At 41.9% G+C, this 23,262-nt stretch overlaps 2 protein-coding genes across 4 annotated transcripts in view; both read left to right on the top strand.

Moving 5' to 3' along the window:
• LOC100122642 (sortilin-related receptor, L(DLR class) A repeats-containing-like) overlaps nucleotides 1–4,547 on the top strand; it is a 36,257-nt gene extending 31,710 nt beyond the window's left edge. Inside the window, exons 15-17 of one of the 3 annotated variants that reach the window (XM_016985497.3) lie at nucleotides 71–551; nucleotides 629–838; nucleotides 926–4,547. In XM_016985497.3, the coding sequence (XP_016840986.1) occupies nucleotides 71–551; nucleotides 629–838; nucleotides 926–987 (753 nt within the window). In that variant the 3' untranslated portion in view covers nucleotides 988–4,547. Of the gene's footprint in view, nucleotides 1–70; nucleotides 552–628; nucleotides 839–922 lie in introns of all 3 variants that reach the window. The other 2 variants (XM_016985496.2, NM_001130051.2) reach the window with 2 other exon arrangements.
• A 3,980-nt stretch (nucleotides 4,548–8,527) lies between these two features.
• The window catches only part of LOC100170395 (mucin-like), a 28,459-nt gene continuing 13,724 nt past the window's right edge, over nucleotides 8,528–23,262 (top strand). The window contains exons 1-2 of the mRNA XM_016985499.3: nucleotides 8,528–9,217; nucleotides 10,308–10,447. The gene's annotated coding sequence lies outside the window, so the exon portion shown is untranslated. The remainder of the gene's footprint in view (nucleotides 9,218–10,307; nucleotides 10,448–23,262) is intronic.

The following is a 23,262-nucleotide window of genomic DNA, read 5'->3' as shown; positions in this document are numbered from 1 at the left end:
AAATGATTCAAGATAACTATCACGTTGAATTTTAAAAATAAATTCTTTAAATTCTAACTATATTTTATAGATTACTGTTACTGAGATGACTCTTAACAAAACTAAGGTCTTTACCCTGGCAGCGACAAACGAGACAGTTTTGAAACATCCTTTCCGCGATATAAAATACGGAGGTCGCTATAATATCAGTATCTCCACCGATGTAGAGGGGGCCATTCCAAGTCCGTGGGTAATCTATAACGCTCCGCCAATCCTACCACCTCATCAACTCACAGTAAGGTTCGCGGAAGGCAACTATGAAATCTACTGGCAGGAACGACAGTTGCCCGAGAGCATTGCAAAGACTACTAAATATCACTACGAAGTCCTAGTGAATGAGGGTGAGCGTACTATTAACGAATCCACTGCAGCTATCTTCAAGACAAATCAGCCACCCTACATCTATCAAAATGCCAAGCTTGACAAAATCTATGCGTTTGCCGTGAGATTAGTAACGGAAGAAGGTTACAGAAGTATAATGAGCGAGACATACCCGATTCTACGGGCTCGACGTTAGTTTCTCTTGTTATGATAATTTTTGTTTAAAGTAATTAGAAAGTAAAATATCTAATGAAATTTTATTTTTCAGATTTATCTTGGACACCCCCGATGAATGCTTCCAGTATTCTCTCTCTTGCCATACCGATCTGCCTTCTTGTAATTGCTTTAGGTGCTGCTCTAGCATACTTCGTTATAAGACACAGAAGATTGTCGAACAGTTTCACGCAATTTGCCAATAGTCACTATGATACGAGGCGAGGACAAGCCACGTTCCCTGGAACCGTTGATGCTGGTTTAGGTAAATATTACAAATTACTTTTCCTCTTATAATGAATTCTATTTTGAAGTTATAATTTTACCTTCAAAATGGTATACTTTTTAGCAGAAGAAGAGGATAGTCCTGTGATTCGAGGATTCTCCGACGACGAACCACTGGTTATAGCGTAAGAGCAGACATCCTGTACAAGACGCTGATCACATTCTAATAGAGGTACGAGAAAACGGGATTTTTGAATAATAGTTTTTTTTCATACGTAGGATATTATCTTACCGAAATACAAAAAAAAAAAAAAAAACGACAACAACAATAACTATTAACAAAGAAAGATTTTATGTAAGTCGCTCGAGGCGCGAGGACGATTATACGCGTAATTTCTAGTCGTAGTGCGTCGATAACTCGCCCGATGCCTAAAGAGTGTATGTTGGTTAATTCTTATATGGAACGAAGATTCGTTACTTGTGTCAAAAGACGAAAAGAGTAACTAGGAGGTAAAAATAGAGTTTTTCGAAAATCGCACGATCTGACAAAATCGAGATGATAATTAATGCCATTCAAATGATAATAATGTTTAAATTATAACCAGAGATCGACAACTTTTTTTCGAGAAATTCATAAAAAGGTCGATTGATTTTATAAATAAGTAGTATTTTGATAAGAAATTGAAATTTTTGTTATATTGTAGAATAATAGTTTGTATTAAAAAAGTTGGCTGTTTTTGAAGCAAACTAATTAGAATTTTAAACTTAGCGACCAAGCCATCTATTTACTCTTCGGTGGAAAAAATTCATATCGTCATAAATGTATACATACATTTAAAAAAAAGGTTGCCGATCTTTGCGACAAATGAATTTTGATCCTATAATTGAGCGGCGGAGCCCTCTTTGGTGCTTCTCAGCAGGAGACATTCAGGATGCCATAATTATTGTGTATGTAAAGGCGTATATGTTGGATAATTTTTAGCTTTTTTTAACCGTTATGATTTATTTGTTCTCTTTTTTTTTACAAACTGAGAAATTATTTTGATTAATGCACTTTTTTTCTACGAGCTTTTTGACACACAGTGCTATCGTATATTATTGGGTAAATTTGTCAAAAAATATATAGACCTAATGAACTTCAACAGAATAATATTTTTTGTCACTCTCTGTAATCATTAAGATTACGAGGATGTTTGTTTCGTTTTACCAATGCTGTGACTCCGTTTTTTCTTTCTTTATTTAGTAAAATGTACGTACCTGTTCCTAAATACACGCGCAATGCGCGTCGAGCGAATGTTGTATCTTCGTGAATTATTATATCGTAGATTCTATTTTTCCCTTCATTTTTTTGCAATGTTTACGTTTAGTCGCATGATCACGTTTCAAAGTGATGGGCACCTACCAAAATTTAAAGATGATCAATTTCTTCAAAACTAATTGAATATGTGAATATATTTATGTTACCATAAATCAATTTTTCTTCTTGAATGGTAACAACTGTATGTGTAAAATACTGAATTAAAATGGAGATGATTTTGTATTGAAATACTGAATAACTTGATCTCATATTTTTCTAATAAAACCTTATGACTATAAAAATATAATTTCTAACACCCTTAGTGCCCAGAACTTGCACCTAGTAATATTGATTAATTCATTTTTAATTTTACATTTGGTTTTGCTCTCTCTATGCAATAGGAACACCAACATCCCTCCTGTTTAATTACTTTATCTCATTCAATAAATAAAGGAAAATCGATCATTTTTCAAACGAAATATTTTCGAAATAATAGACAAACAAATTTTTTTTTGAAGATCACTCTTTTTTTGGGAGACACAAGGTTTTTATTTACTATATACACGTGGTTCAGTGGTTTTCTAATTTATTCAAGATAAAATACAAATGATTATTGAAATATAAAGTAATCATGAATGTTCCTTCTTTACCCATTTTGCATTGAATACTGATGTGAAACTTGATGTTTTTGTCCGTAATTTTCGAGAATCCTTTTTGAAGCGAGTCATACATGTGGTATTAATTCGTGCTAATAAAAATTTGCGCGTGCTGCACTTAGGAAAAACGTCAACGATCGACTAATGGATCGTTAGGTAGAAGTTTACTTGTCACTATTCATACCTATAAGTATTGGATTTGAAGCAATTTTTTTTACAACATCATAAGAGGCAAATTGACGAAAGGCGATTCAATAATTTCATGTCGCAAGACTAATCATCCTGGTGATCAGAAAGACTGATAATAAATTTTTAATTCGTGACTGTTGGAATGAAACGTGACTGGAAAACACGAGGCTTGAGATAATAAAATTGATAACAAAAATTATACGATATTATTATAATATAAATGAAAGAAATAACGTTAAAAAGTAAATAATAATCTAAAAGTGGAAAATTAACGTCAAAACTGAGCTAAACGAGCTTTGAGATTTTGCTGTCCATTAGAAGAACGCCTTTGTATTTTCTACAAATCATATATTATACAAAACTGTTGTTTGCAAATTGAATTGTAAATTAAAGGGAAAATCATATTCCTCTATAGTATCAAAGCAAATACATCGGATTGTAAAAAACATCATTGTGGTGTATTTTTTAATCTTAGAATTCGAGCTCAGTTTTGCAATATAAAAATATATATTATACAAATGAGGGCGAATTTATGAAATTTTTTGCGAATTTGCAACGTCGCCGAAGGTTGGGTCTTCGGAGAACCATATATATTATTATTCCATTAAACAGTACCTAAAGAAACGAAGTGTGGAACTCGGAGATTTAGAAAAGGGACGAGAAAGAGAGAGCGAAAGAAGTAGATTAAGAAGCAAGAATGAAAGATAAATGTATGATTGATAGAGGGGCTATTTGAAGACGAGAAAGTAAGTAATGCCTTGTAAACGAATACGAGTTAGAAATACGTATAGAGCCTAAGATATTTTATTTTGATTTACTGAATATATATTTTAGTCATGAGACATATTGTGTTTGTATTTACATTTCAGTTGCGTCTAATCAAACGTGCGTTTATTATAAGTTACTCTTTATTATGCTGTATGTTGTTTGCAGAATTTTCGATCGCCAATCAAATGAGATATGCATAATTTTATGTTTGTAAATAAATTATGTTATATTTTATATTAATTTGCTGACTGTTTTTTTTTATTATTCCATGTTTATATGTTTGCTATTAAATATGTCTCAGCAATTTCAACTAATCAATGTACGCAACCATATACAATGTTCCAATGCAGAATTTGAAAGAAAACGATTACTTTTTTTCATGATTCTACTCGTTTTCGTTGACTAGGAAAACCGCACGCAACTTTCTTCTAAATTTTCTGCATTCTCGCAGAAAGTTCAAAAGGATAGGGAAAACATGCCAATATTGTTGTGTAAACTAAAAAAAATATATAATAAATATAATAATATTATACAATGAAAGGCGCGTTTGGCGTACGCGTTTATATGATATACATAAACGAATTTATGATCTATCCTATACATTTGTAATCTTTACGTTTCGCTCGTCGCAAGAAAATTAAGAACACGATGTGAGGTGATAATCGATATGATTGTGGATGAAAAGCTTGGACGACTTTATATTTTATCATGTAATACGATCGAGGAGGACATTATTTGTAGTTGTTATTATGTGTACATCTTCGAGGATTATGCAGCGATAACAGTGATATTGATATAATATATTTACTTGTAAATAAAGCGAGTTAAGGCACAAACAATCGACTGTGTTACTCTTTAATTTATTGACGACCTTCCGTACTTACCCGTCCTCAGTCTTCCACCACCTTTCGATATAAGAAATGAAAAACGTATAACGCACGTACTTTTGCGGCTCGTCGATGGCCCGGCGTAAATTTCCCCAAAAAAAGGTAGAACGGAAGAAAGGCGCAGAAAAAGTGTCGGAGACCTCGTAAGCCACAAATCGAAAAAGCCTACGCAGAAGGAAAATGACGGGTGTGCGCGAACAACTTCTCGCGAAGCATTGTTCCCGAGGCCGGAAACGGAACGTCGGGCCCACCTCCTTAAAACGCGAACACTGTTTCCGCGAACGAGAAAATGTTTGAGAGCAGAGGATGTAGTGCGTAATACTCGTTGTATAATGCGATCCCTCGGCATTTTCGTGGAATTTGGAGAACAATTAAGATTGGAGAAGTAGGTATGTTATAGTCGACTTGGTTCGCATAGCCGCGTGCGCGTCTCGAGAAGTGAAATCGTAATGATGCTCTTTCGTTTATAGGGTCACGTCGTTTCTATAAATTAAGATGTTGCACGTGTACATCCACTTAATTTATATTCATCGTACGATACTTGGAGCAATAGTATCGTATAAATTTCAATACACAAGCCTTCTCTATAGCTCTAAAGCTATCTGCAACATTGAGCCGATAAAATCCCATCTAGAAATTCCCCGATCCAAATAGGATTCAAAAAACGACACCCATCGCCAGCTATCCATTCGCAACCATAACATCTCCGCGCGACTCGAACCCACGCCGCTCTCGATCGCCTTCCGATACGGGAGTGCAACTCATACCTCGAGAGAACCGCCGCGTACAGCCGCTCATATCTGCGCTGTGTGTATACGTCCAGCGCGTCCCACTTATTATACCTACACATACACATACGCCGCCGCGGCGAAACGTGATGGCCCGCCAACACGAAACGATAATGGCCCAATTACGGGCACCGGCCGCTATCTACCCCTTAACGGTGCGGTAGCTGCGACGAGGCGTCGCGCGCGTCGACCGTCGGAGGTGACTACGGATTTATGCATTGCCTCGGACTCTGTGGTTGAATGGAGTACTTGTATACTCGTAGCTGCTGAGAGACATTGTTTATTGCGCTTTAAGAGCGAGAGTTATTTCATAGGGGTTTGAGATTTTTTTCTCGGGGGCGAGTTTATGGTGTTGGAGATTAGCGGTGATGTCTGCGTTGAAGTCGCTGTGATTGTATTTTTTCTTTGTGGCTGTTGAATTTTTAAGATTTACTTTTAAATGATGGTCTTATGGTAAAAAAAGTCGGTTTGGTGAAATTGCGATTCGTACATCCTCGAAATCAAAGCATGCGTAAAAGTTAATACACCGTAGGTGTCTTAACTACTGGTGTTTGTTGATGGCTCCCGTAAGATAATGGGGAGTCTAAAGCATAAAATATAAAAACTGCTTAATTTATTTATTAAATCTCGAATATGTATACTTATTAAAGCTTATCTTGCCGATCTTGTATTTTAACAGTATTTCTCTCTACATCCGTTATACTTAACACATTGTCGCTAAAAAAAGTCGACATAGAGGCGCACAGTTCGATTAGCCTATTTCATCCGTTCGCTCAATTAAACTCAGTACAGAGGAATCGTCGGTTCGTAAAGCGCAGAATTTGTTATAGACCTGAGAAGTACACAGGGCGTCGGTTATGACTTCATTGATGCAATCTTCGTTTACGACTGCACCGGCTCGATGTAATCTTGCTTTATGACTACCTCGATGTAATCTCATTTGGGCCGCGCGCGGTCCGAGCCCTCAACCGGCCGTGTAATTGCCAGACGTTAATTGTGCCATTTTATTTGTGTCGCGCGCTCGCAGTTACTCCTGCTGCACCTTTTTGGCGTATTCCAGTTAATTTCGCGGGCTAGCTCTGTAACTACTTCTGGCTTCAAAAGGCTTGTAAGTAGTTAAACGCCGAGCACTGCAATACGCGGTTTTCATCGTATACGCTTCGCTGATGTTTTTACGTTTAAACACACTGATGCTAATTTTAATTGCGATACATTAAACGAAGTCATCTAACGCTTTACGCAAATCGAGATTTACTGGAATTAGCATAAATTAAGTAGCCGATTGAGCGAGTGTAAAGCGTATCCATTATACCCGCATAAATTCCACTCGTTTATCCCATTTCGCAGCAGCGCGCAGGCGATTAACCAGAAACTCCCGAGCGTAATCGTTCGCGGCGTCCGATAGATCGATCCTGGGACCCCACAAACAGCAATTTGAACAAGCACAATAGCTGCGTCCGCCGCCGCAGCGAAAAAAAGCCCGCTACCAGGGAGAGAACGAGCCTCCTGCTCTCGCCGGCGGAGTTTCCCACAACAATGCATCTCGTTATCGGCGAACCTTCCCTCCCTCCCTTCTTCTCTATACAGCCGCAATCTCCTATTAATTAAACGTCGAAGTATCTCACGAACGGGCAATAATGGGCTGCACGCGAGATTATACTACAATGCGAGTGACGACCGCCGAAAATGATTTTTTTTCGCACGCACAGTTATGTCGCTCTTCACCGAGAGAATCTCGGCGAGCTTCGCCTCTTTATTGCCGAGAGTCGAGCGCATCGGGCGTTTAACGCGATGTGTACCGTAATTGTAATTGCCCTCCGCTGTTGCTGCTGATTTTTCTAATTACTCTCGACGCGCGCGCATTGTTTCGCTGCGCGAATTTTCGACGGAGTATAGAGGAAGCACTGCGCTGGGCTTTTGTTTTATGCTAGGATTTGAATTTTGGAGATCGGAGTTTCGACTTCCGTTTTCGGGCTATTGTTCGGCCAGCCAGAGGTATGGGAGATTTCTCGTGCCAGTCGCTTTTTTCTCTTGATGGACGGCGGATTCGCGCTTGGCTGGAATTTTATTTCTATAGTATCTGCTTTCATTTAGTTCGCAGATAATTATACAAATAATTATACAAATAGCTAAACTTCGTACTATACCAGCGTCGAGGCAGCATTCAATTTGCACATCAATCTAGGGTGCATAGGAGACCGCTGAGAGGATAAAAGTTTTTGATACGCGGGACATTTTGCGGTTGCTGCGCATAGGACGTTACTGGTTTAGTGTGGTCTAACGAGTCGAAGATCAATCGATCGATGCACTAACCTCGTTTACTATGAAAAATCATTTACCGTTCGCGTATCATGGATCACTGGAGAGTTCGCGTAGCTTATCAAAACAATAATAGGCGAATGTCAATCATTTTCTGTTTGCATATCGGCACAGCAGCGCTTATTAAACGCATTTAGCGATCATATTCCATCTCTTTTTTTGAGGATAAATGACGTACAGAGTAAATAAATCACTCTGCGTATAGGATAATATGTCACGAATACCACGTGTCAAGAAGCTATTTGTGTGCGCTTAATTATTGCAGAATTAAAAGGTTTCACCCTAATGACCTAAAAACGAACATTTCGGTGAAATGACTCCTCGTCGTTACATCCCGCGAGCTACTTTACAACCATCTGGAGCATCTGTCAGCGACGTATCCTCAATCCTCGGCTGCAAAACATGCCGAGACTCCTCAAACACCCAAACCCATTAAGCTCCATTTCCAGGTGACATCTCCGCCCACACCCGTCACACAATACCGCGACATTCCCACCCTCGATCCCCCTTCCCGCGATCTTCTTCTTGAAAGCGAGCTTGAGACAATCGCTGGAGGTGGCGGTTAGACTGTCCCAAACGGAGACACAGCTTTGCACTTTGGGCAGTAGTAGGTATATACTCGTGGGAAGGATATAAGCATCGCGCGTAGAGTCCAGGAACGGATAGTCGAGTGCTGGAGCGTGGAGGCAGTAGTGCGAAGGTGATCCCTTCTTTCGCGGCTCGCGCGTGTAACCCCCACTATATTAAACGGCCGCTCGCGCGCGCGGGAAAGCCGAGCTCGCGAGCTCTACCGAGAGCGGCAACAGCAGCAGAAGCAGCAGACTACGTCGGGGGCGTGCACGCCGGCGCAGCCTCAGTTCAGATCTAAGCTCAACGTTGATAGGACACGAGGGGCCTGCACCGCTCGACTCTGGCCCCCAGGTTGAGCGAAAGAAGAGAAGATCTTTTAGCGAAGACAATTTTCTGCAACGAGCGACGACAATGTGATCGAAGGAAGATCAGCGACAAGCTTGGATTAAAGGGGAACGCGCGAGCCAACGCTGTAATTTACCGAAGAGATATCGAGACGTAGCGGAAGTCGCCGAGGAGATTCAATCCGAAGAAGGACGTACCAGCGGCGGCTCTCGAGAAATCGCTAGACAAACCGAACGCTTTCCCAAAAAGAATCTCGAAGCGACCACAAACCACCGAAAAACGCTCGGCCGCACGGAACAAAGAGAGAAAAAAACACCAAATCCCAGGCGCCGGCTCTAATCAACGAACAAAAGCGGCGGAAAGTCTCCAGCGAGAGAGCAAAAAAAAGGACATCCTGTGGGAATCGAAACAAGCGCGGTGTATAGCTACACGCGTCGCGCAACCGAGCAGCAGGAATGGGGATAAACCGTTGGGCGAGAACGAGATCGGATCGGCAGCTCGGGCTCGTCCAGGAGAAATAGAGCCTTGATGTGTGGACGCGCGGTGCGCTTTATCGGCACCGCGTGACGAAGTCGCCAGGAGACGCCGCTGACAGTTCAGGTGAGTTAAAGCGCCTGCTGGAATATACTATACGCGGACGTTATACGGGAATGTGTGTATGGAGATCGAAATGCGCGCGCTTTGAATTGTAGAGGTGTTCTGTTATTGTATGCAATTGGGATGAATGCACACGCGCGGCCGAGCGCTTTGTGCGCTGAAATGTACGAGGGACGATTTGCTCTGCGGATATGGGGTTTATACGCGGAAATTATGTGTATCGGTTGGATTTACAAAAGTTTCTCGGTTAAACGGATATTCGTGTAATAAATTCGTGAAATCTTGAGAAAAACCTCGTAAATACCGCCGGTACAAAAATACAGGCTATTAATTCGACGCACTTGCTCGTACGGCTGCGCTTACTTACTCAGATCTCAGTGGCTCGCCGCCAGATAAGGGATATCCGTGTCGCGTGTTCCCTGACGCTTTTTACACATACTCGCCGCGAGACCAGAAATCTCGTTTCGATCATTGGAATTTGCATCTCTCTCGCGGCGTCGCTTCTGATTTAGCACGATGGAAAAATCAAGACCGTTTTATCATCCGCAATAAATTATTGCACTTCCGCGGAGAACAAGACTCTGGCGCGTAATTGTAAGGATAGACGGAATAATTGAACAAACAACGTATTTCATATTACGACAAAGCAGCTCTAATTACGGCGAGGATGCTGCTGAGTAAGCGAATTTTCGTTAGCGAGTGGAATACAATAATTCATTATAAAACGTTTACAACATGCCGTGACGCTCGTAATCGTTGGAAACGGCACAGCTTCATTATATATTTTATGCGGTGGCATTTTTTTCTTCCTATACACCGAGTGGACGTTAACTTCGAGAAAATTGTAGGCGCCAGGGGGAAATTAATCATTGATGATGCATTGATGATTCGGATTCTGCGGTAAATTGATTTTAATGGCAAATTATGCTTGAGTGATGGTCTCTTGGGAAACTGCTGTGTATTGTCTGACGCGTGAAGTACAGTAAAGGCGTAAAAATCTATGGAGTCTACAATGTTTTTTTTTCTCGATACGCAATTTTTTTTTATACGTTTAAAAAATGTGTTACTGATAAAAGTTTTTTAATCTAAAAAGTAGGCTTCACATCAAATGGAACAAAACAGCGCGAGTCCGAGCCGTTTCTAGAATTAACGAAAATGAGTCCAGAAGAAGTCTCAGCAAAAAAGCCAAAAGCGACCATTTGACATTTGAAGCTACGGCAGCCACTGCAATGGGTAAGCCATATTCTCACATTTTTTATCCACCCCGTTTATTATGCATTCAGTGATCGGCTATGGTCATTAAGTAAGGTTATATTCGCGAAATGAATCAAATTCTCGAGCATAAGATTTTTCTTCGCGCGTATACCTTAAAATCTCCACCGATTCAATAGCGATTCCAAGACCCGATTCGATCTTAACGCGACCCATCAATCTCTTAGAAACTACTGTACTCGCGCAATATACGAACGAAGTATTACGCGTCAAAAAACTTTCTCGCTGCTGCATCCATTATCCCATGCAAAACAGCGATTTTTCAAACTCGCGAGAATTCGTGTCACCGTTTTCGCATACAAAGACCTGAATTAGAAGCGTTCTTCTAGTGATGCTTCCTAGCCTAATAGTACACAGCGCGGAAGAATCCAATTTCGCCTGGCTCTGCGCTGCAGACATAAATGAAAAATGGAAAACTCGCGCAGCATCCATCATCAGCTTCATTCGAACTAGGCCGGACGCATCAAATGGCGAGACGGGCTGAGTTGTAAAAATTCATAGGAAGAACAATTGACCGAGTGTATAATGACAAATTCGCGGCTTGGCGCCGTTATGTGCGCGCCGTGAAATTTCATCCCGACGCATTAGCCATTCGGTCCCTCTACTACGCTTTGTTATTAAGGCTTCGCGAAAGAATTAGCATCGCAGGCGCGAGGGAATTACAAAGCTTTCTTTTCTCATCCAAACTAAAACTACTCCCCAAAAAATCAACTTCCTTCATCCATCAAAACATCCTAAAATCTTCCTTTCACCACCATCGCAACACCCACGAGATTCAGGTCACAGCAGCACGTCTAACCCAAAAAGAAGCTCCAAAAGATAAAAACGCTCAATACACACACAAAGAACAATCGACACGAGATCACCAACGTCGAAAAATCTGCATCTGCCGAGGGCGACTCTCTTCTTCTCCCTAACGAGTCTAACGACGCTCGCACGCGTTCATTAGTATAGGCCAGGCCGCAGCGGCAACAACAAAAGTTATGTGGGATATATAATGCGGAGCGCAATATCAGCCGCGCGGAATCAGGGTCAATGTCTCTCGTGTGCACCAGGAGAGATGAGACCGACAGCTGCTCGCGCGCGCAAGCGAGAGGATGATGATCGTTACGCTGATGCAGATTTTCTCTTTGTCGTCGCGTGGAGGAAGAGTAGAGGGCGGGAATCACGCGTTTACGCACTTTCTCGGCGAGCTGTCTTTTATCCCGCGAAAAATGGCGTTCGCTTCCGTAGCCGTGAATGGCTTTTCGGAGAAGCGATGGTTATCTATCGGTTTACGGCCCAGCTTCGAAGATGCCGATGTTCGTGCGGCGCAGTTTACGACGGAAGCGCCGACTTGTTCTTTTCGGTATTTACGCGCGCGTATAAAAGGTGCTTTATCGATTCAATTATAGATGTGTTACTTACTTTACAACTATCTGCATATTTATTTTTGCGAGTAGGCTGTAAGTGGTTCCTCGTAAGTCGGTGGCTTTTTCTCCCGTAATGACACACGTAATTTGAGGAAATGACGACGTTCAATTTAGAATATGTGTCTATACTGGAATGGGTGAGAACTTGCCTACTTTGATTATTTAAAATTCTCGGTAGTCGTTATATTTCTGTAGATTTTCGAAAGTAGCTGATGATGATATCCCGGAGGAAATCGTCTCGTTCTCAATATTAGCATATAAGAATAATAACAAAGTTCCAATTTACGATCAACCGATGGACCGTATCTATATATGCCTAACACGCTTCATTACCATCTCACTCAAAGACAAAACAAGGCGTCACGCGATCGATATTACCTCCCAATCACCACTAACCGAAGACGCTTTAATAACCACACGGCAACATCGCGCAGGGGGTCAGCTGGACTCGAAAATTACATACACACAGCCTGCCTAGAGAATCTTACCCCGCGGGCCAGTTTTCAATTTCGTGCGCAGCTCACCTACGTGGCTTTCTAATGACGCGATAGTAATGACACGCGGGGAAACTCTGTAATTATCGTGAAGCGCCCGTCTTGAGGGAAGATGGCACTGCTGTATAATCGATGATGCGCCACTCGCGCGGATGCGTTTAATGACGGGCAGAGGCTTTTAATGATATGTATAGTGCCGCGGAGTTATGTGCCTCTTTTGTTTTTTTAACTGGAAGTTTTCGTCCTTCTTTTTCGTCTGTGGAAAAACAGAATATTTTCTCGGAAGGCGAGCATATGGCGTATACGCGCGTTGTTTTGATACGTAAATTTTACAAACTTTCCCTGGAAATTTCACTGTTTAACTCTGGGTTATTCTTAGATGATACTTTGATTTGAATTTCGTTTTTACTCGGAGTTGGGAGATGCCGCGGACGAGATTTAATTATTTAAGTAGGTCTGCAGATTCCTACTTCAGCGTGTTTTTACACGCGTTTCCGGTTTACTTTCAGGGATAAAATATATACGACACCGGCGTCTTTTTCGTCGCCTTATTGCAACCGATGCTAACGTATACAGTCGCATCGATGACCGGATAAAGTTTATCCAGCTATAAACGCTCGAAAATAAATATTCTCATGATTCATGCTCAGCCACGAATAATTTCCATTCAATTACGGCTGAGCTGAACCGAGGCTTTCAGAGAATCTCATTCTAATCGAGCGATAAAAGAAAACAAGAGCATAGGAGCTGGGACGTGTACAATAGAGTCCGATGAGTCGGCGGCAACGGCGCTATAGATTAAAAAAGAGCCGAGCGTGTCATTCGACGAGTAATCGAAACTGGGTTATACGGACCTGTTGCACCGGCCACACAAGACTTGTACCTGTTGATTGATTTTTTATTTAATGTACTCGCGGTGCATCTTTGATGCTGAGATCTTCATCTTTCGGTCTGTAAAAACACCTGTTGAAATGTATACCTGTAATGATGCTGAGGTTTCGTTATGCGTATAGCGTTACAAACGACCGTGAACTTTGTTTTATTTACTTTTACGCGCAGTAATCGAGTTCTCACTTCGGTTCTAGGATGAAGCAGAAGAGGCATCACTCTTAAAACTACGAACAAGAGAAACTTTGTTTAGAAAACTCCAGCCTCTTACCGGTATAATGAAAACTTTACACCTGACTCTCTAAACTTTCCGTACATCACATATGCAAATGCATACAACGCTCTTAAACATCTGCACCAAGTCTTTTGCAACATCTCAAAGTAATCGTCACATTCATCCGTGTATGGCGACAAGCGCCGCGAATCTGGGAAAGCATGCAAAACAGCAGCTGCGCTTGACAGACTGAGCAAAAAAGGCATTACACACCTGTGAAAGATCCAAACAAAACTTCCTATCCTCGCGTCTATCCCATTTTCTCAGTGGTTTGCGCCTATCCATTGTCGGCTTTTATTTTTTCTTTCCGCCCGCGCTTTTCTCCTTCTATCTCTCTTTGTTCCGCCAGTTGGCGAGGGACTGCGGGAAATCGCGGAAATTAGGTGAGTTTTGCGGTTCTTCTTTCATATATCAACACACACGTGCGCGCACACTTGAGTTTTAACAGACGCGATGAAGATTGCGAGCGATGCCTTTATTAGGCGCGTTTCGCGGCTTTTTGCCGGCTGCGGTCGTCGTTATTAGGAGAATCGTGAGCTGTAGCACGAGGGGAGACTTTTTATTATTTCATCTCGCGCGCGAAGATTAATGCAATTTACGAGCCTTGTTGGGATACAATAGAAATTCGCGGCTTTTATTAGTCCCGATCGTAATCGGGTGTATACAGCTTCATGTAAAAATACACCTTTGGCGTTCCGCCGACGCCGCTCGCGTATCGTTAATAATTGATTTTCACATACACGGCCTCTCGCGCGTCGACCGTTACGAGAGCCAACAAAAACAATCATATCAAACCCGTTTTCCCGGAAGATAAGTGCGTAAGTTTTTCTCAAACGCCCCGCGCACGTCGGAAAACAGTTACAGTCTTTCCACTCAGACGCCTCGGCAGAAGTGTCGTCTCTCAATCATTCTCTAGATATGAGCAAATATTGCGTTTCCATCTCTCTATTCTCGTAACACTCGAGTCGATCGGGGGCTTCCTTTTCATTATTATACACCGCGCTGCACCTGCCGAACGCGCAAAAAGCCCGTAAGTCGCGAGTATAACAGAACGTAACGAGAAGCGTGCGGATAGGAGGTATGAAGAAGAAGAAGAAGCGCGGTCACGCGATTCTGCGCTCGCGATGGGTACGTACAATCAGGATCAAGAGTTTGTTTTGTTCAATTTCCTTTACACGTCTTCGCCTACTGTTCAAAATATTTACAAGCGTGTTAAAATGTATCAATGCGTTAAACGACGTGCGATCAATAACTTCCTTATGCGCAAGCAGTAAACGCGTTTATAAATTACATCCTCAATATATAAACGCCAATCCTAATGTAACTCGCGAAAAATACTTCCCGAACGACAAGCCACTCATATTTCACGACGACAACACGCCTCCTCGCTTTCCCCTACATAAACAGCACGACCACCTTCTATACACATGCCAGATCACTTCACACACACATACACAAACATGGCTTGTCCAGTGCAGTGCACATACAGCGTGTTCACGTCGATAGCGGTATAATCGCGGGCCGTGAGTTATTCATAAGGTCTGCAAGCATTTTTATCGCGCACGCCATAGTTTCTCGCTTCTTTTATTTCCGAGCGAGAGAACTCGGGGTGCATTATGTGCTCTGCTTCTGTATTATGGCCCGAGGAACAGGATAAGGCGAGGAAATTTGTGTGGGTGAAACTTTGACCTCTTGGTTCTGTGTGTATAAACACGATGGTCGTTAATCTTTTCTCGGTTTGTTTGGATTAGGGCCGCTCGTAAAGAGGTGGATCGGAGATTGGATTGTTGATTGGTATAGAGTATTCGATTTTAGAAATTAAAAAATTTAGTTTAATGGTTTATGGTCTGTCGTCACGTAATGAATAGGTGCAGAGAGCGTTGATTTAGTAGTGTACATAGTCGTTTCCGTGATTATCGTCGAAACTGTGTCAATATAACGTAAACATCCTCTGATGTTAATTGCAGTTCGATGAGTATACGGTTGTCTTCCTAGTGAGAAAATAATGAGGGGATAAGATATAATTCAGCCTTGATATTCAGCCTTGTTAGGCGAACGATTTCTTACTATTTATAGGCACTTCGTCGTTTATTCATATGATGATCAACAAAATTGTAGGAAATCCCAGTTCTAGCTCCATAGCTTTCGAAAACGACTGTACCGACAATGCGCGGCGCATCGACAGAGAATCGGCGAACGACTCCTCGGAGAAAACTATTGTTTATATACAGGTCGTAGCAGCACAACCGATGCACCGTTAAGCAAGATTTGAAATTTAATTCGTACTGTGTGCGCACGAGGCTCGGTCGTAAGAAAAAATCATCATCCCGCGCGGTCTTGATTGCCGCGCTATATGTACATACACTATACGAGCGAACCCATTATGTGACAATGCCGATTGTCTTAATTTCGACGTTTTTGCTCGATGTCCCGCTCGCAGCTGCAATGGCTGTAATCGTATGCGCGTTCTGGGACGTGCTTGACTAAATTTACATATATCTGCAGCAAGTTTATGTATAGCGAAAAAATAAAAAAAATTTTTTTATACACAAGAAGTGAGCATGAGAAAAATTCGGCGAGTTGCGCGCACAATTTAAATCCCTCGCATTCTCGTAATTTGTACTCGTTATAAGGAGCCAGTCTCGCGCACGTGTGCGACTTGCGGGATCGCAGTGGAAGCGATCTTGCCTTCTTCTCCATCTCGCTTCCACAGCTGGTTAAAACTGAAAAAGTGCGGAGCCATTTTGGGACGCGGAAAAAGGAGGAACGTGCGAGTAATTACCTGAGGCATTATTCGTCGGGTGTACACACACGCACCGAAAGATGTTTATGCATATGGGAGAAAACGGAAAGGTGCTTGGTGGCGCGTTGAGAGAGAACTACTTTACCAACGCGGCTTAATTTAAGGTAACTTTTACGGTTTTTTTGTGAAGTTTTGGCTTTTTTTAATGTTTAATTGGGTGTTTTTGAAAATATGAAGAAAAAAAAAACGGGATGCGTACATAAGATGTAACTGTAATTATCTGGCATCAGCTGCTTATCAGTAACACAAGTAGAGCTGGTAAATTAAAACTCGCTGCTAAAAAATTAATTCAATTAGTAATCAAGATCTACTTGTACGTTTTAATGGAGAGTTTTAATTACGAGATTGATTTAAAAGCAAATTTTCCGCAAAAGCTCAAGTGCAAGGCTAACGTGTATATTGAGTGGCCTTTCAAGTTCATCGGAACGGGTTATAACGGTTTATTATCGACGAGGAGTTTCTTTCGAGCCTCAGATTTCGACTCGAGATGTCTCTACTGAAAGTAAAATTTACAAAAGGTTATCATGGGGAGAATCTCCATTATTTGAAAAAGAATATGTGAAGATTATTCTCAATTAAATAACTACTAGACATTTTATATTCTGTTATACTATTGAGAATAAATCTGAAGACCTATTCTAATTAATCCATTGTTTTCCACAGCTCCGGTTGTATCAATAACTATTATTACTTTTCTATACCACAATATAATAGTGCACAGAATAATTACACAGAATTTACGATATAACCGCAACAATATGAGAAAGTTTCATTTAACGAGGACTAAAAGTAATAGACATACTCGTATAAAGCCGAACATATACACTCGCGAAATAAAACGAAGACGCAAATTATGGTTCTCCATTATGCTATATAGTGGAGCAAAAAATTGAGATATCCTAATAGCTCGGGGCTGTCGTTCGGCCTTCTTTTATTGCGCATGTCTTCGCTCGTGAAGAAAGTAAAAGGCTTCCGCTATCAATGTCTCCATTGTGAGCTGTTCCGTTACAAAATTGACATCATCCAGCAATTATGGGTTTCTTATCTGAATTGAGAATCGCATTTTTGGCGATCCTGTGGTTGAATTGATATTATACTAGAAAATTGCGAGGCGATTATTACTGTAAAGCAAATTAAATTAATGGATATGGAAACCACACAAAGCAAGCTTTTTCTGATACTTGATTTTATTTTAATTTTACGTTGTTAAAACAACTATTTGGGTCCCTAATTGAGAACAGTCCGAATTGGTGGAAGGTGTTTCACATCTTATACAATGAAATGGATCAGGAAACGATAAAAAACGTTGATAAAGCATCGAGCCTATAATGATGAGGCATATAGAACACACGATGAAAATTACAGACTGTCGGACTAGTAGAATGCATGGACCATCTGATGCTACCGACCCAAAACATGCATTATCGTTATCGTTATCTGCTGTCATAAAAGGTCAAGAAATAAACTAAGTCTAAAATGATGCTTATCCATGCTAAGCGATAATTATCTTGAAGCGAGTGACGTTTATGCGGAAAATAAGATACGCAATTTAATATCTTGAGATGAGTAAAAAGGTTAATACGTTTATGCCCATCACATTTAATAAGCACCTATACTCTACGATAAATTTCAAATCGTCACACCCTTCATCATTTCCCGTAATTGATAAATTTACGTTTATTTGAACGTAAATCTCGGTTGTCCATAGCAAAGATTGCAACATTTTCTCACAATCTTTAAAAAAATCCTTGAATCCAGATAAGCATACATCACAATAAGCTCCATTCCCAAAAAACCAAAACCGCACAATACACCTCAGATAAAAGATCGAAACCCGCGCGCCTTTCTTGTAACAAGTGCTCTGCGCGCAGCCGACGATACCGAAAAGAATCCCCTGTACAATAGACAACCGCAGCGCACGGAGGAATAACCTGTTGCTCTTCAAGTCTTTTTTCTTCTCCGGAGACACGACGATATAATTTGCGAACTTCTCGGGAAGGATAGCTCACGCGAGCTGGAACTACACACAATGGAAGAGCAACTCCGTGATCTACTTCTTCACTTCTTGAATAGCCCAACTAGAGTCAGCTCTCGCAATCATTGTGTACATACAACTCTAAGGAAGTTGGACAGAAGGAGGAGGATACGCACGGGCGTTGAGTGCGAAATTGCGCGGAAAATTTATGCGCAAGCGCGCGAGAGGTGGATTAGATTCGCGCGCGCGCGCCTTTGCTCTGCTCTGCTTTGTTTTGCTTGGCTTTGTTTATTAGGTGATGGGATTGTGGTTTTGTTTGAGTTGCAAGCTGATCATAGAGATTTGAGATTTGTGTAGGTTTGCGGTCGAGTTTCATTTATTTTATAAAATGTTTGACGCTGAAATTTTGCTTTACTTCAGAATGTTGATACCAAAGAAGTACAACGATTTGAAGCATTTTTACACGCTATTCGAAAACGTATAAGTATATATATGTACACGGCTGAGTTTTTATCCGAGCGCACATAACGGTCCGGCGATTATACGTTTTATGCTTTGCATTCAGGTTTTCCCAGCGTGCGCGCGAGGTTTCGGTATTTACGTCTCAGTTCATAAAATCACGCAGGCCACGCGCCGGACATCTCCGCGAGCTCTAATTACGCCACTTTCGGATCGTTAACAAAAAGAGGATCGCGTTCCTTTTCGCGCTAATAAGCGGTTTTTTCGTGACTCTTCCGCGTGGATGATTCTCCAGTCTTTCGAGCGCAAAAACTGTTAATTAAGTTATTTTCATAGATGCATATAATTTATGGGATTACGAAGTTTGGAATTTCGCCTCTTAAAAGAGTATACTCGAGGGTAATTTCAACGAAGAAGTTCCAGAAGTAGGACTACGTCGGTTAGTTATTTATAAATAACACTGAACTAATCGATTCTCACATTCTGCAAATCACTGCATCGGTCAATAACGACGTACTACATATACTGCGCTCGACAAGCTATAAACCCATTAATTCCTGCAACAACTTTTGCCCCGATCCAACAGAATCATCGTCTCTTTCACTCTTTGAAAACACCCACATTCAATCCATTTACTATATTTGAAACAACCCATTCATTAAGTATTTAATACCCCACCTCTCAACAGACTAGCTCGATCGTCTTCGATCCTAATCTCAATCGGCCACATTTTCCGTATCATATTGCTTAATCATCGACTCTCTCGCAATTGCACATGTATAGGTATCCACGCCTTACCCCCGTTATCTGCAAGCTGGGCACCAGGAAAGTCAATCTATGAGTGAAGGGCCGATTTATAACTGTTATGTTTCACGGCTACATTAGGACACAAATGTAGGCGCATCCGCGATAAGTAGAATCGCAAGTATATTAATTATACAGTGTGGAGACTTAAATGCGCGCATGTGCAGCGCGAGACTCGTCCGGAGTACACCTATTATTACGCCATGTGTGCGGTGCATCTTTGTTTCGTTGCGGGTCGAGTGCTTGGATGCAGCCGCGAGTCGGCTGATTTTTGATTTATGCGTAATTAGGATGATAATGACCACGAGTTATTTTTTTTTTTGCGCTGGAATAATGGGGAGTTATGAGAACTGTGCATTCGAATTAAGTCAGATGTGTAACTCTATGGAAAATATGGAACCTCCGTTACGTGATATTAACGCCTCGATGAATCTTCAGACCCTATCGCGTCTCTTCATTGGAAGCATTCCGCTGTAAACTATCTTTTAAAAAAAAAATACTAACTCTTCCACGCTAGTCGTCAAAAGGCGCCGCCGTCACGCTTGATAAGCCGCGAGATTGTTTGCGCGCGCTAATACGATGCACGCACGTCGTTTTCCAGATCGATTTTATCGCGTTAATCGGCGACGAAGCGAAGTGCGTGTCGTTAGAGGCTATTTACGGTGCGACGCGGCTGGACGATCTGGTTTTAACGTTTTTTCCATACCAGCGAGCCGCATTAGCGGGACCGCGAGCAAGCTTTCGATGACGCGTTACGATGATGATGACGAGCTTTACCTTAATATCCCTCGATGAACCGATTAATGTTTACGAGTTTCGGTTGAAAGCGCGGGCTTTCGAGTAGATTACGCATTTGCACTATGGGAATTTCCGTATACTAATAACCACAAAAAAACGCGGAAAAAATTAGGCCTATCGTAATAATCAATCACGCCGAAGATGCAAATTTTCGATTCAGTAGAACTTTCACATACCCATCCGCTATATAACTCCTATAACAACTATACACGCGCAAGGTGCATCAACCTCGTCTCAATTAGTCACCTTCGCTGTTCCAAATTAATTCCCCCGTCCGCTACGTTCCATCAACGTCAGCTCGGTATATACCCACGTACACTCTCGACGCGCAGAAAGAGAAACACTATACACACGCTTTCGACGCTGTATAAACGCCTCGAAAAAAGACTACCAGCTCCCGCGACGAAGACGAACTATCGCGGACAGGCGATAGGACATACTCCCGGGTGTTATTTATCCGGCTGAGAGCGTGTTATTCATCTGCTGCGGCGAAGTACGAGACCACAACGTGTTCCGCTACGTCATACACACACACACACACACACACACACAGTGAGCCTCTTGTAGAGCTGATATGACGCACGGACGGTTCCGTTCTTCTTGCCTTTCTTTCTTCATCAGGATTTGTGGGCTGAGCGGTTGGGCTTTGTTTCTTTTTTGGAGGATGTGCACTGCAGTCCATAGCGTTTCTGGAAATCAACGTGTAATCGTTGCTTGTCGTATGTTTCTTCACTGATTGATCGATGGAACGGGGTTGAAGCTGTGATGATAGAGTCGTGGGTTTTTTCGAGGAATGAAATTCTGATCCAGATGTAATAAATAAAAACACACATTCGTATAAAGTTTTTTACTTTACTTCCAAGTGGAAATAACATCATTGATCCGACTTGAAATTAGCTCTTCTGTCATATAAGAAACGGACGAGGTACTTGGACATTCAAATTTATTGCCTCGCCGTACTCGGACGTGATCTACTATACATCCGTCGGCGCTTCCTTGATGAGCCAATCACTCTTTTTAACGCGTTCGCGGAGAAACCAACGAGATTGACAGCAGTTCTCATTAAACAATTTCATTATGTAAATCCATATACTTTGATGATTATCTATTACACGTATCCAGGCTACGATCAGTCAACGATGTGTCAAGTGTGTACTCAAAATTTCCACCACAATAATCAGTTTGCCCTCATCTCTCCCAGGCCATTCATTAGAAAACACTGTGTGCACCCATAGCAATCAAAAACCCATCATTACTGCACACAACGTTTTGTTGTCCGATGCATACAAAAACTAATTCTGTCATCGTCACACATCGATAAGACCACAAACATCTGCCATGTGTACACATACGAATCGCAACGAGCGTCTTCCATCGAACAGTTACAACGGCACACGCTATAACCATCCCGTTTTTTATCCCTCGACGTCCTCGCGTACACACACTGTATATACATAGTCCCTCATCCGCAGCGCAAACTCATCTTTAATTATCCCCACGCGCGCACTTGTTGCCCGGCGCGTGACTGGGAAGTTTCGCGTGTAATCGCCGAGTCATCCGAGGGATTAGGGCTTGAAGGTAATTGCAGCGGCTGATCTCTTTGATTTACAGAGGAAAGTCGTAGTGTGGAAGCTCTCGATTTCGAGGAATCCGGAGGTGGAGCGTTGCGGGCCGCTGATTGGTGATAAGGAGGAAGGAAGAATTTTATCGCTTCGTATGTTATAGGTACAAGTAAGAGCAGGTTGGAAGACGGAGCTTAGGGATATTTGTGTACATGTTTTCTGTGACGTGATACACGTTATCGGATTGAGTCCAACGCGACTGTGGAAAACCTATACCAACTGCAGGTATTTGACTCGCGTGACAAAGTTATTAAATACATCGTATATAGAAAATTATAAAGCGTAATTTATTACCTACGCGGCGATCCCTCATCCAAATTTCATTTTCATGGTATTCCACATAAAGCTATATACATATACATACCCAGTTCGCCTCGCCGATTTACGGTAAACCCGGCGCATCTATATACCGCGGGAGATGATATATACGTCGGGGAAAAGCAAAACAACATCGTTGCAGCGCGAAAAGCCGATCGCCGGGAATGCCGGACAATCCCGGAACAGTTACTTTTTACTGCAGCATCATTCACCTTCGCAAAAATTCGCCCCACCGCATGCATATGCCTGACCAACGCGTATACTAGCTGAGCAAGATTAGTGCGTGCGAGAGTGTATGGCATGAGATTTTTCCGGGGCTGCGTGTGTGGGGAGCGAAACTAATCGATGCTTTATGGGCTTACCGATCAAAGAGACGCGCTGCTGGATGGATTTCCGGAGTTGAGATTGTGTTTGCTTTGCTGGAGTGGAATTGGAGTTTCAGTGGCGGGAAAAATATTTTCGAATATCAATCACGCGAGCTACTGGTTACGTAACGTAGCCGTGACACTATGAAAATATTTCTCGAATACAAGATACTATTTCGATGCGAGGATATGAAATGCCACCGCGACGAGTTTCTCACAGAGCGACAAACCAGTCCCATTGCCAGCCGTATATAAGTGTATTATAACAAAGCCGGTATTTAAAGTTCCGAAAAAGAGCAAAAATATGTGTCAAGGCTTTTCAGAATTCTCGCATTACATGCACGACACGCGCCACTTAGGACCGAAGTACACACGCTATATACCAGTCCCTCGGGAAGTGCATACAAATGTACCCCGAAGAGAGTACCGGTACCGTGTATCTCTCGCGACCTTCTCCCACATTCGCTCCAACGCGGGGACCGCAAGGTCTAATCATCTCTCGGTGTCCCACCCACTCAAATTAACCCAATTCCCGCCTTCTTGAAAAAAAGAAGTCTTCGAAAA

This window comes from Nasonia vitripennis, chromosome 5 (assembly GCF_009193385.2).
Source record: "Nasonia vitripennis strain AsymCx chromosome 5, Nvit_psr_1.1, whole genome shotgun sequence".
Classification (NCBI taxonomy): domain Eukaryota; kingdom Metazoa; phylum Arthropoda; class Insecta; order Hymenoptera; family Pteromalidae; genus Nasonia; species Nasonia vitripennis.
The sequence above is the reverse complement of the archived record's forward strand: the minus strand, read 5'-3'. Positions and strand labels throughout refer to the sequence as shown.